General features: G+C 36.8%; 1 protein-coding gene across 2 annotated transcripts in view; it reads left to right on the forward strand.

Moving 5' to 3' along the window:
* LOC149085027 (uncharacterized) overlaps positions 1 to 14,644 on the forward strand; it is a 251,583-nt gene that overhangs the window by 158,482 nt on the left and 78,457 nt on the right. For both annotated transcript variants that reach the window (XM_089232784.1, XM_089232785.1), the window contains exons 2-3: positions 1,643 to 2,533; positions 2,947 to 3,187. In XM_089232784.1, coding sequence (XP_089088910.1) covers positions 1,643 to 2,533; positions 2,947 to 3,187 — 1,132 coding nt within the window. The remainder of the gene's footprint in view (positions 1 to 1,642; positions 2,534 to 2,946; positions 3,188 to 14,644) is intronic.

Consider the following 14,644-nt stretch of genomic DNA (forward strand, 5'->3'; position numbering starts at 1 on the left):
GAAAAAAAGGTAACTTCAGTAGATAATAGGGTTACTATAAAGCTTCGCAATAGTGAAGAGATAGGAAAGAAAACACAGAGAATGTATTTGAATTCATTTACTGGTGTTAGGGCGTAATATTACGCTCGTAATCGTAAAGAGTTAAAGAAATTTCGTATTGACCATTTTCAAATATTAACTTTGTTACCAGATGAATATGTATATCAAGGTGATTAGAACGTTGAAGAAAAAATGGAGATATCTCAAAGTAACAACAAGAAAAAAATTTGAATTTTTAATTGTATGAATCTCTGTAACACTAGGTATTATGCAACTATGCGATAGAATGCAATCGCCAATTAGTGTTTTTATGTGTCAGTTTTTGACATGTTGAGGAGGAAAAAGAGAAAGGCGAAACATAAAGGAAATGTGTTTCCCGATTCCCGAGAGACTTTTCTCAATCCTCGTAAGGGTTTATTTCGATATGTTTTCATCCATTTCTTTTTTCTTTTTTTCGGGCCATCTATACCCACTTAAGGCTCCCTCTCTCACCTCTTTTCTCTCTAGTTTTTCCTATTTTTACTTCTTCTCCAATGCCTCAAACATCCGTAGGCTGGCGTAATCCATTTCTTCTTGCCACGAAGCCCCAAACATTCCTTGACAATAACTAATGTTGCTCATATAACAAGAAGTGACTTTTCGGGGGCTTGCGGGCCGATGCGAGGCTATCCGTCATGGGTGATGGCGGGACCTTGACGGACCGTCCACAACTGACCACGAGCCTATGGTGGGAAAAACTCCGGGCCTCGGAGACGCATTGCTTAATTCAGTGAACACAGTGTAAATACGTAGAGGCCCAACGGCGACTTCAATAGGGTGACAAATGGCCGGGAAGAAATTGTTTCGGGCAGTCAAGGGTGGTGAGTAGAAAGGTGGAATAAGTGGTCTGGGCTCATATATTGTCCAGCAGTAGAGGAGAGGCTAGAAAGAACTGCTGGACATCAGATATGTGATAAAGTAGTCCTTGCGGTAACCATTATTATTATTTTTCTTCTATCTTATATTGCTCTTTATTCGAAGTTTCTGCACCGAAGGGAAACGCACTTAAGATATATCGAGATTGATATCCACAGCATTATGTTGAACCTCCCCCTTCATCTTTTTCTATCACGTAATAGCGATATATATATATATATATATATATATATATATATATATATATATATATATATATATATATATATATATATATATTCAGCTTACGATAATTTTCAAGAATATCAGAACTCTGTTATCCAATATCTATCAACAATATTTCCATCTGGTCATTTCATTGACCAGAAAAATGCAGTAAAATATTGTATCACTTTGAAAAGGTTTTTTTCGGCTCTTGTTATGGAATATATTTTGTTTTTGTTTTTTTCTCTCTCAATTTATTTTATCATTTTTTCACTGTTTTTCTACTGAAAACTTATATTTTGTTGTTGGTATGCACTGAAATCCCCCTTTTTTGTTTCTAATTTTTTCCTATATTACTGAATGCTACAGCACGTACCTCAAAAATCTAGATAAAAAAAAAATTTTCTCTAGGGAGGAATATAATCACATCATTGTGAGCATTATCATTGATCATTTAAATTGTTTTTATTTGTTCGTTTTATAGGAGGATGTCCTCTAAACGGAAGAGCCCGCCTTCAAAGCTTGCGACAGATGAACTGCATAGTGGCCAGGCTCACCTTGGAGACAACTATCCAGTTGACAGTGTAGGTGATATCGACGACTGTCTTCGGGAGAGTCGTATAGATGACCACGATGAACATGCATTCAACAACCATACAAGTGATAACTTGTTGGAAACCCACGAGGTCGACCTTAGGCAAACTTCTGCAATCAACGGAAACATTTCTGGAAACAGATATTCTAGTGATCATTTTCAAGACGCTCTTGAAGTTTGCAGTGAGCCAGGTATCGATCTTGGTTTAGAAACATTCGGTATGCATAGCCATCATTTGTCTGTCAGAGAATCGACCATGTCACGTATTGAACATGACATGGATTCTTACGATAGTTTGACCAGTGATGGTGGTCTTGAGCCATCCCGGAACTCGACTTCCTCTCGAAAGCGCAGGTTGCTACAGAGTGTCTCGTCAGCCAGATCTGAAACCTCGACAGACTCCGAAAACGAATCGGAATGCAGTCCTAACGGTTCAGAACTTTTGGTAGATAATTCGGCATTTGCTCGGGACTTTCTCAGTGGTTCTCCTAAACGAGAATCGCAATTCGGTTTGAATGAGAACAATCACCGGCCTATGGAATCGGCAGTAGTACCAGAAAACCACAATCAGCAACAGCATCAAAGTTATCCATCACAAGTGCAGGAGGCGCGGTCCATGTCTGCCACTCATAGTAAGAGATCTATGGATGACGTCTTGAAACGTCTCACTTCAAAGATCACAACCAGCGCATCTCTTAAAGACAGACCGCCTTCTAGTTCGATGGGAAGTTCCCCTTACAACGGCAACGACAGCACCTACCTGAGCAAGAGTCCGTTAAGGTAAAGTTTGATATCACAAAAACTGCTATTTTTAAATACCCTAGCCTCTATATGTGTATCCTTCAGTGTAGTTTTCACGGCAATTTAATTTTTATTTCCAAGTTCTCCATCGATATCTCTAAATAAAAAGACAGAGGATTGAATTTCATTGCGGCAATCAATTCAGTTACATTATTTAATAGCCAATAAGATTGATTTAATCGTGTGTTCTTAACAAATTAAAAAGGTAAAAACTTGTTTTACTAAATTTTTTGATTTAAATTAGTTTTTGTTTCATGATTTGCTAGCCTTTTTATTGATGAGTAGATTGCCTCATTTATCTCTTAATTTAAAAAATCAGCCAAAATATTATAGCCTTAACTAACTACAAACTAGTTTGTTAGTGAAGTCATTTTATTGTATGCTGTTTTTAGCGGAAGGTCTCCTGCTCGTCCAAACCATCATTCGTCTCCTTCACCATCAGCGGAAGTCATCAAGATGCCTTCTAGTGAGAGCCACAACAACCCACTCAATGTCATGATGGACAGTGATTCTTTGAGAGTTGCCCTTTCAGGTGACAACATCAGCGAGAAGGAACGTTGTCTCACTGACATGATCAACCAATTGCAGCTGTTGAAAGAGCAGCTCCTACAACAACAAAAGCATCAGAACCAGGTAAAGTACTAATGCTCCTTGACTTGCATGATGTTCAAACGTTTTCAAGAATTTTTGTATAAATTTATCGTGGGAAACGATTCAAATATGTAAATTTTGGGATGAATGTATTTTATGGTCTCAATCATGTTGACACCGAAAATTTAAATTTTTCACACACAAAAACAAACAAACAAACCAATAAATAAATAAAATTAAAAAAAATAGTAATAATTTTTTTTGTGTTATACCACCTCTTAAAGTTTTTCCCATCTTTTCTGAATCATCCTGTATATACAATGACATGTCCTGATTCACTGATTCATCGCCGAACCAAAACCACTGAAATTATGAATACGAAATTTTTGGTCAGTAGTTTCATTTCATGAAGTAAAGCCCCCCCCCCCCCCAAGAAAAGGATTTTTCGGAATTCGAACCGTAAGGGGTTCAAAAGCTATATAGAGAAATCACGCCAAGCCAAAACTGCTGGAGCAATATTTATGAAATTTGATCAGTAGTTTTATTTCCTGACGCAAAGACTCACTACGAAGGGGTTTTTCAAAATTCGACCCCTAAGAGAAGGGGGGGGGGGGGTTCAGAGGTTATACAGAGAAATCATGCCGAGCCGAAACCGCTACTACTTCACGAACTCTGACCATATCGCTATATTGCAATTCACTGCCATTAATGAGATGGGTTGGAAATGAAGGTGCTGTATCGATGGTCGCCTCAAGCTCGTTAGGGAAAATATCTTAACTATATCCTCCTTCGGATTCAAACCGGGACCGTGACAGCAACCTTCACTGTGGTAAATGAGCATCTTACCATCACGCCACTCAGGCGTTAGCCGAAACCGCTGGAGCAATTTATGAAATTTGGTCAGTAATTTTATTTCGTGACGGTAAGATGGTTTGGTTTTTTTCGGAAATCGGCCCTTAAAGTGGTCATGGGGGGGGGGGGCTCAAATGGACAATTATATGGGATTATAGTTATATGGACAATAGTTATATGGGACAATCATTGCTGAGCCGAAAGCTATAAATACGAAATTTGGTCAGTAGTTTTACTTTGTAATGTGAAAACTCACTAACGATGGATTTTTCAAAATTCATACTGTATGGGGGACATGAGGGGTTTATAAGTTATATGGGGCAATCTTCACTGAGCTCAAATCACTGGAAGATAGAAATATGAAATTCGGTCAGTGTTATATTTTATAATATAAAAACTCGCCAAGACGGGATTTCTGGAAATGCAACACCGGTCACGAGGGATTCAAATGTTATTGGAAGGAATCATCGCCAAGCAATTTTCAGATTACCAAATCCACGCGAGTGAAGGCACGGGTAACAGCTGAATGAACGCCAGAACTTTGCCACTGAACTTATCCCGTTGCCGAGATCTCTTCCAGCCCAGCTTCGTGGCAGAGTCTGTAACACTTTATTTTGTGTCAAAAAAAAGCAAAAACATAACATACAAAATTTTCACAACAAATTTTCCCCGGACAATTAGGTACTGTCGCGATTAACAAATTTTGTGGTGATTACAGACGAGATAGGGTTGGGAGTTGGAGAATAGTTTATGGGTTTCGTTAACGAATGAGAATGTACACATATTAGGATGGAGCGAGTCATCTCGCTTAACACCTTATTGGTGAGCAAATGGATTTGATAACTTGCGGACTAGAAGCAAGCATCAGTTTTATTGGGTTGAGTTCACTCGCTCAGGTTGATTTGATGAAAATATACAAAATAGAAATATTGTGTGGGGGAATATATACAGTACAATGAGGGAGCACCTTATTCGGTGAGCAACATAAATACGATAATATGAGTACGCACGAGTAACAGCTAGTTACTCAGAACGAAGAAATGATGTTTTGAATAAGATAATTAATTTTTAGAAATGTTTTCCTTAAATATAGTGGGAAAACCTTCATAAAAGTCCTCTTTCATATAATCACAGTAATTGTATGTAGTAGGACTAGGCCTAGTGTATAACTGTAGTTATTTGCTCTTCTCCAAACCATTTTATCATTCTACAACACGACATGAATGTTCTTAAAATAAAAAAAAACTACAATTTATATATACCCTTTTAAAAAATTCGTTCTAACGTGGTTTGACTGTACTTAAACACCTTACTCGATTTCTCCGAAGCTACGAGGGGGGGGGGGGAATTACCATACAAATAGGAAACTTTTCGTACGATATACAGTATGAGCCCAACGTACACTCTTATCACGTCAAAGATCTACCTACAAACTCTTTATCTACTAATATAATTAAATAATGTGTTTTGTGTAAGCCTAGTAATTGTTTGATAAACAATTTTTTTTTAAATTTTTGTCATTAGTTAGAACTAAAATGGCGCACCAAATAATTTACATTATAATTATTTATTATTATTACATTCATATTTACACGTACTGTATATTAACTTTTTTTTCATATTTTATTTTTCATAATGCGGTGAATCAAGGATTAACCCTTTTCATGAAATTTAATGTTAATGCATACTTTCACAAGTCTTGAATTGAGTCTGAATCGTCGAGTCATTGTTCTTTTTAAACTGTGATGCTGTCAAATATCAATCAAACATCATTATCAGTTTGACCAGATTTTTCTTAAATCTGGAAAACTGAAATCTTTTCTTTTTAAGAAAAATAGATAACTTCACCGCATAGGTGCCAATGTTTTCGATTTATCCGAAAGCCTTCCGATTTTTTATTCTTATTAAAATTTTCCTATCGGAAATCCGATTCTTCCGATTTTTCGCAACTTCATAGAAAAATCCCTAAAAGTCTTCAAATTTTGTGTTTATTCAAATGGAAAATCCCTGAAAAAAATACTCTTTTAGTCCTTACAATTCCAGGCTGACCCCATTTTCTCGAGAAAAATATGAGAAATCAGGATTTCAAGTACGAAAAAATCGGTAACTGTTGCCACATATGATGCCAAAAGCAAGCGAAAATACAAATACAACGCCACAACAGGCAAAATGCCCAACGAGGTGGCTGAAAAAAAGCAGTAATGGGTGGCAGTAATGGCTTATGTCCATTACTGCTAAAAAATTAGGATGGCAAAAAAATGCGGCCTGGGAAAACTGTATATATGGTCACCGGATGCAATCTCAAAACGATCCCTTAGTTTACCCTTTTATTTGTGTCGCATGTTCTCTTTGATGCGAATATGTCATCACGTGATAAACTACAGGTTTTTCAAATCTGTGAATTGGCACCTATGTCACCGCTAAGAAATCAGTGAAAAGCGCAAAGTATAAAATCATGATATTAATAGAGACAGCTGTTGCTTAGTACCTACCTGTCGTTGTTTAGTTGTTCTAACCGGCAAGTTTCGAAGTAATTCGAAACAATAGCTTTGTAATAAGCAACGTGAAGTAAGAATGCGCAGCGATGTCGAACAAAGATTCCATCAGTTTAACCAATCCCGTAGCTTCAAGACTTGAAGGGTGGGTCTTGAAGTTGGTTTTATCGTGTGTGGCGCAGAGCTATTCTGCGCTACTATTGTTCCGCCCAACGCATTGTTAACCTATTGTTCCTCTCGTCTCTGTGAAGCGTCCGTCCCTCTCCTTCGATTCTCTCAGCCAACCAACCCGCTTTACGAGTTACTGCTTCTGCGTCTTCTTGGATTGCACCAGAGCCTCTCTTACATATCGCTAAAATCATCTTCGTACGAGAAACAATCGCACCTGGAGATTTTTTTAAATATAAAAAGGCAACTTTCACATTTTATTCATTCATATTTCATCTTGAAATTTTTTTTTCTGGCGTTTTCTGACGTTGTGTTTGTTTTCTTATTCTAATATCATGCACAGCAGGCTACCTGACTTCTTTAAAAAGCCTATAGCAGTGGTGCTCAAACTTTTATCATCCGTAACTCCCTTGCCCAAGTCATCTTTCAACTACGACTCTCAGGAAAAGTTTAGTATATATTGACCATTCATAAAAGAACCACTTCAAAGCACAAATATAAGCACAAACATCAATATCTTCACGACACACCTGAAAAAAGTTGGTGACGCGCCTACGATCCGCGTGACAAACGTTTGAAACTTGTGCACTTCAAACCCAATATTTATATAGGCATTATGAAGATGCAGTCATACCTCGACTAACGAAGATGATTCGTTCCGGAATCACATTCGTGAGCCGAAATCTTCGTTAGTCGAAATGCGATTTCCTATAGGTTTTTATAGAAAATTATTTAATTTGTTCCAGGTACGGCTAAAAATTTGGAGATGAGTTTTATAAAATACTAAAGAAACACTGTAAAAAAGACAAACTAGCTAAATATTGCACAGTTGGATGCAGGAGAATTTATAGGAAGATCAGATTCTAGATTCTTTTTTTTATTTTACACTATTTTTACAACCCATTTGGGCTTCTTCTGTGATACAGCCAGCTCATTTCTGTGTCTCATACGTGCAGGTGGAAAAAATTATCTTCTAGAATTTCAAGACCGTTCAGTTTAATGCTAAGATAAGTTTTATGCGCTGAAAGAACATATGCAATAAAAACATTCAAGTTTAGGCTCTTTTTTAATTCATTTTCCGAGGTACCACTGACAAATATTAGGGGGGGGGGGGACGTTCAGAGGCCAATGGGTCCAATAAAGTTTACGCCTATATATATATATATATATACAGTGGATCCCGCTTATAATGTTTACCAAAAAAAACGTCAAGTAAAAACGTTGTAAGCGGGAAATCTTAATGAGAATTGTTAGAGTTGAGACCACGAAAATTAGTCGTACTAACCGGGAAAACGTTGCAAGTGGGAACGTTATAAGCGGGATCGACTGTATATGTGTGTGTGTATATATATATACTAAAGAGGACTGGGCCTACAGTCCACAGTAGGCTAACGTTCTCTCGAAGCCGAACGTATGCGCGACAATGCACGGTGATAGTGCTTCATTGTACACAAAAAACCCGGAATTCACCATTGGGATACATGAAAAATTGCTTTGCTGCTCACAGAACGAAAAGCTCCGCGCAGGTTAAAAAAAATAGAGGGAACGTTGGTCCACAGTTTAGCCTAAAGCTGATTTCTAATGGCTATATCACTAGTATTCATCGACTTACGGCCAATATTGGTTTGGATCAACTAGCTAGAAGTTGATTTTGTCGTTATATATATATATATATAGTCGACACCATAGTTTATTTCATTATTTTTATTATATTTTACACGGAACTTCTATTTTCATACAGCATGAAAATATAAGATACCAGTAAGAGTCTTCTGTACTTGTAGTCTTTTTATATTCCACAAATTGTGTGTGACCTCATTATATCAACCTAAGAAAAATTTACTTTTCCATTCATACCGCGTAATCGCATCCATCTTCGTTCGGGATCGATAGCTTTTCTATTCATTTGGCAGTTTAAGTACATAGTTATCTCTTAAGAATTATAAGCCTACTATGAACGCTATTTTTTTTAACGTAGTAAAGATTTCGCTTGATGTTCCTATCTGTTTTGCTCTGTCACTCATTCTAACTGTACCATACACCCCCCCCCTCCCCCCGACATTTCAAATGTTAAAACTGATTAAGGAAGGCTATGCAATCTGTAAAGCAAGTTCACAATTACCATCTGTGAACTTGTCACATAATTAAAGCGATGTGGCATTTTTATTTTATTTCGGTACTGGAATTTTATATCTTTATTCTCTCGTCGGTTAACCTGTTAACCTGTGCTAATACACCCAATTTATGAAATTCATTCCCAATCCTGCAGAACTGCGGATTGATTCGGTATTACTCGGTTGCTAGATGGTAATCAAACGGATCGTTTTCAGAAGTTTATCATTAGCTGTATAGCACAGTACATCCTTGAATACTAGGAAGACACTCAAACGAAATTAATCAAGTCAATGATATTTGACGGGATGTCTTCACAGAAAATATGTTGTCATTTTATATCACTTTTGTATTAATTTTTCTATTTGGGCCTTTTTTTTTTTGGAGATTGAAAAAAGGAAATCGAAAGATTTTTCCAAATGGCACGCATGAATATTTTAAAGAAATGAATTTTCTCGTATTTTTTTCATGTAAAGCCAACAGCTAATGTCTTTTTGTTGTAAAATGATAAAATCATAATGGCTCTAAGGAACTGCTTTCGTTTCAACCACCAATCGACGCGTTTATGGATATTTCATTTTTAAAGTACTTGAGCTCACAACTAAATTTAATTTTGCAAAGGGGTAAATACTTAATAATTTTTTTTTCATTTCATCGATACGATAACTCTGGATGTTTCGTTTTAACTTTTCCCAAAGGATTACAGAAAAATCAACTCATCGTCATCAACCTCCGCATTTGTTCATACGCATCGACGACAAACTGTTTCTACTATGAATATTTTTGTCAATGCGTTGTTCAATTCCTCAATGTGCTTGTTGTGCGTTTACCTTAAACAGCTAATGTCTAATTAACGCGATATGTGAAAATAATTTGTTGTAATTTGCTTAATTAATGTCTTCATGCTGTTTTTAGAGAATAAATGAACTCCTTTTCTCCATTGAACTCTTTCCCTCCTTTTTTTCATCTCTCTTTCTCCCTCTCACGCGAATCTCCTTCACAGATATTCAGTTTGATGACGACACACCTGACGTACCAAGTTAATTGCGATAATTCGTTTGTCATTATCAAGGGAGCATTTTTAATTGTTGTAATTATTCGGTTGCGAATATCTACTAATTGTATGGATTACGTTTCAACTTGTGACGCTCATAAAATGGAAATTTTTCGAACTAGTCAAAGTGAAATAACGTGAAAGTGGGGTCGGGGGTTTAGCTGATGTCTTTTTTTTTTCTTTTGCTCAAAAGATGGTGTTAATTATTCTATTTAGTTATTCGCGGATATATTTACTTGTTTATTCATTAAGCAAAGTACACTTTTTGAATCTACAGTATTAAAGTGTAATTTTGCCCCCTTTTCACCATTTACTAGGCATTAGATGTGGATAATGACTTGATATTTCCGTTCGAATCTATAAATAATCTTTACGAAATCAAAACCAATATTATGATAGCATGCACATTAGAAGTTTTGCGAATAGTTTTGACGTACTTGGAAAAAAATAATGAAAACAAATTTAATATATACAAGGTGCATTGCTAACTCCTCGAACTGCAAATTACTGGCAAACCGTTGATCCTAGAGGAATACTTCCAATTAGAAAAAGTATCCAAATAACTTGTGGACCTCAGATACGTCATTTATATTGCAAGGGGTTGTATAGTTATTGAAATAAAAAAATTAACTTTTTATACGAACATCCTGTGCCGAAAAACCCAATTAAAAAGTTGTTACCCTGTCTCTTGAGGCCAACAAAAGACATTCCACATTTTTAAGTGCGATATTCACTGAGATATTTGAATTCAAAAAATGGAGAAAATTTTCAAATTTTTCTCCAATATGAATGACGTATGTGAGGTCCACACGAGATTTGGATACTTCTTTTAGTTGGAAGTATGCCTCTAGGATCAACGGTTCACCAATAATTTGCAGTTCAAGGAGTTAGCTATGCACCCTGTATATATATAATCATTTTTAATACAGCCTACATATAAGGGTTTTGGTACGAGCTATGAAAATAATTATTTTTTATATAGAGTACGGGAATCGCGAAAAATTTCAAAATAAAGTGACCACTCAAGTGAAAAAGAATAAAGAATAATACAAGGGCGCGGAAGCCCAGGTCGATAAGATACTCGCCTAAAGTACCAAAGGATGTTTAGACGTGTCGCGAGTTCGATACCTGTCAGGACAAGGACGGCGACATGACCGCAGAAAAAATTGCTACCGCAGGGAGTCCCCCATCCAGGAGTTAGCGCACCAACCTCTCGATAAGTATAAAAACAAGCCTGCCGTTCGGAATCGGCAATAAATTGTAGGTCCCGGGGTCTAATTAGTCCTCGTATGCAGAAAATGACCGTGGTGCGACAAAAATGATCAAATGAATAATACAATTTAAAACATAGTTCCCCAAACTTTTTGTTCCATCGCCCCCCCCCCCATTCCAAAAAAATTCTCTTCCTACCACCCCCCAACTCAAGTCGACCCATAGGATCCTATAAAAAACCCAAATCTGCTACCGCCCCCCCCCGGACCATTCCAATGGGCCACTTTGGGAAACCCTGATTTAAAATGATAAACAATCAAAAACTGTGTGTACCAAAAGTAAATATCATATTACAGCATGCTGCATACATGTATCCGTAAGAAGGCTACAGTAGCAGTTTGAAAGTAAAACAAATTTCATTCATATTCACATCAGTCAAACTCAGTTATAACGACATTGAAGATTCTGCGAAATTTTTTCGTATTAGCCAAGGTGTCGTTACAACCGTGATTGACGTTTTTCAAGCCCTTTCTTGATGAGCTATGATCAGAAGCAGTCAAATGCTGTGCACGAGGTTGTAATTTCATTACGTGTGTGTCATATTGAATCATATTGATCCTACTATGAGGGTGATCCTATTATCCAAGATGATTATTAAAAACCTGAAATTCAGTTTAGTTTTCTTAACCGATCAGCAACCTCGTTTCACCTTTAGGTCATGGAAATCCGAGCCCAGGTGATCATATTGGAAAGAGAAGAATGCAGGAAATTAAGATAATAAAAACAGGAAATTACCGGTACACACACTAGAAAAAAAACTGCCAATAATCGGTGAGTTTTCCAAATAGGCTACTGCTTTTAAATAACCTTTGGAAAGAAATACAGTGCAACAGCAAGTCTGCTAAACTGTATTTCACTGGAAAAAATTTGAACTTGGCAAATATGTGAAATGAATATTTATAGTCATATTAATTATAGCACAATTTTTAAATAATCCAAATTATTTTTATTCTTGATTCTAGTAAATATTACGAATTAAAGCAAGTTTCGTTAAAAAAACGGGACATTTTTAGAAGAAAAATTCGGGAAGAGCAAAACATACGGAATGTTTTGTATACTGGTCATGTTAATGAGCAAGTTTGGAGCGTCAAACACGCAATAAAACTTTTTTTTTTCAACGTTAACTATAAGTGGAACAACAGACGAACAATCTCTGGATATAATCAGCCCTAATGTTAGAAATTTCTCAGGAAAACGTGATTGAAACGGAAAGAAAAGGGACAAAAAAATTTTCGTTATATCCGAGGTAGTTGCTTTCTATCGACATTATAAGGAAGAGATGGTAATCGTCAACTGAGGCGAAAATTGCTGTAGTTAAGGGAGGCTGCTAAGACTCCACTAATGCGTGTTATAAGGCATTGGAAAGTGTGTCTCTGGTGTATTGGTTAGCGCACTTGGCCGTTATGCAAGGGGACCCGGGTTCGATTCCCGGAGGAGACAAATCACCTTTCTTTCCAAATATCAGTTTCGGCGTAATATCCAGAAAATTCAATTTCTCATTATAAGGAAGATTCATTAACATTAATCTCTGTGGGAATCAGCCGGGACCACCAATTATTGACGTTATAGCCGAGGTGTCGTTATATCCTATGTTGACTGCATACTATGAATCCCGTTATATAACCAACACCAAGGGACTGAAGAAATACCTTCGTTATAACGAAATTAATTTGATTCTAAAAAAAGAATATAAAGGATCACCACGTATGCCAAAGGGATCAGCATGATCCGTCAAGGGAATTTGTTAGTGGTAAGCATCCATGCCCGAACCCAGACCTGCACAGTGAGAGGTTAACTCCCTAACCACTCGACTACCAGTCGGGATGCTCGGTTGCAACCGTAAATAGATAATAAAATGAATGAAAAATTTCAAAAATAACTCAGAGCAGCGCCGTTTTAACGCATGGGCCCACTCGAACAAGGCCCGGGAGCCTCACAAAAATGAGAACTGGTTGAAATTTTTGAAAATTTGCCAGGGGTAGGGAAAAATCATTGCCTCAGAAAAATCACTTGGTCCTGGGACCCACGATACTCTTAAGACGGCCCTCATTCAAAGCAAACTCAAATCAATTAGGCATTGAATGTTTTTTGGATAAGTCTTACATTTGAGACGTCATTGAGATCTGTAATTTGTGTGTGTGCGCGTGGAGAGAGAGAAGCCGAGGAAACAGCAAAAATTCCTCTAAAGTATACACGTGCTCAAACGCGTACAATGCTTGAAGAATTTCGCATCCAAAAGCACGTGTAAATTCCAAAGACTTTTCTCGTATGAGTGGCCGGTAACTGGTACATTTCGGAAATGATTGTCCAGAATTCTGGAACATGTTCTGAATGAATGTCCTTTAAAGACAGCTGAGTAACATTTTGAAAATTTGAAAGTCTGATCTTTTTCTAGGATTCTATAACTGCATTTTGAACTTGCAATTCCAACTTGATCTGATTTTTTAAAAATGCCGAAAAATTTAGATGGAGATATGGCGTATTTTAATACCGCATTGTTTTTATATTTATTCTACCATCAACTTCAGTACTTATCTTAAGTTTTTCTTTAATCGAAAACTGTTTCCTTCCGAGACCGCTCATTTTGAAATAGAAGAAATATGAAACATTTTCCTAACGCGTGTGTGTAGCACTGACTTACCACAGATTTCATTTCTTTTTCACGCACAGTTTTATTCGTTAAAATTTCTCTTCACAAACCATAGAAGAACACAACCCTTCTCATTTCACAAAAACCCATCAGTTTTTGAAGTGTTCTGTCGGTCGATTCTTCTGTTGATTTTCAAAAACTTGTTTTGAATTCGTTATAACGGTTTTTTCATTTCGTGATATATCGGAATTCGCAATACATTGTTCCTATGTAAACTTATTTAAGGATTAGAAAAGTTTTCGTGACAACGAAATTTTTTCTATAACGGTATTCGTTAAAGCGGGATTCCACTGTATTCAGGACAAAAAAGTTTTTTTTTTGGTTGAAAGAAAAATAACTTATGTTGATCATAATTCAGAAATGACCTCAAATACGGCCTGCACAATACTGGAAGTGCTAAAAGATTTTAGAACGAAATTTGCTAAAATGTACATATTTTTTATAATTCGTGAAATTAGAGGAACTCACGTCGAGATTCCACATGTGACCGTAATTTCAGTAATGAATTATATTTGATACCATTTGCACCTTAACCGTGTGGGATTAAGTTACTGGTTACTGACCTGTTTTTTTACCTTCCGCATGTTTCTCTCTACCGGTGTACCCCCTTAAAATGCCTCTTTCTCTCTCCTTCCTTCTCTCTTTTACCTCTTTTCCTCTTTCCGCATTCCCTTCGAGTTTATATTAAGGAAGTAAAAAAGGGTTCCGTAGGTGGGAAAAGATTCCACTGTAAGCAATAGCTCACATCATTTTCCGCTATTTGTAACCCTTTCACCGGAAACGACATTATGATGGAATCTCAAGAAAAAAAGTGTCCCAAGTGTTTTTTCCCCCTTTCATCATATAGTGTTGGAAATATACTACGTACTGTGTATTAAGGGTGCTCAACCTCTACG

The sequence above is a fragment of the Pholcus phalangioides genome, unplaced genomic scaffold (assembly GCF_987345545.1).
Source record: "Pholcus phalangioides strain wild (caught in Gottingen) unplaced genomic scaffold, Ppha-v1.0 ptg000007l_1, whole genome shotgun sequence".
Lineage (NCBI taxonomy): Eukaryota > Metazoa > Arthropoda > Arachnida > Araneae > Pholcidae > Pholcus > Pholcus phalangioides.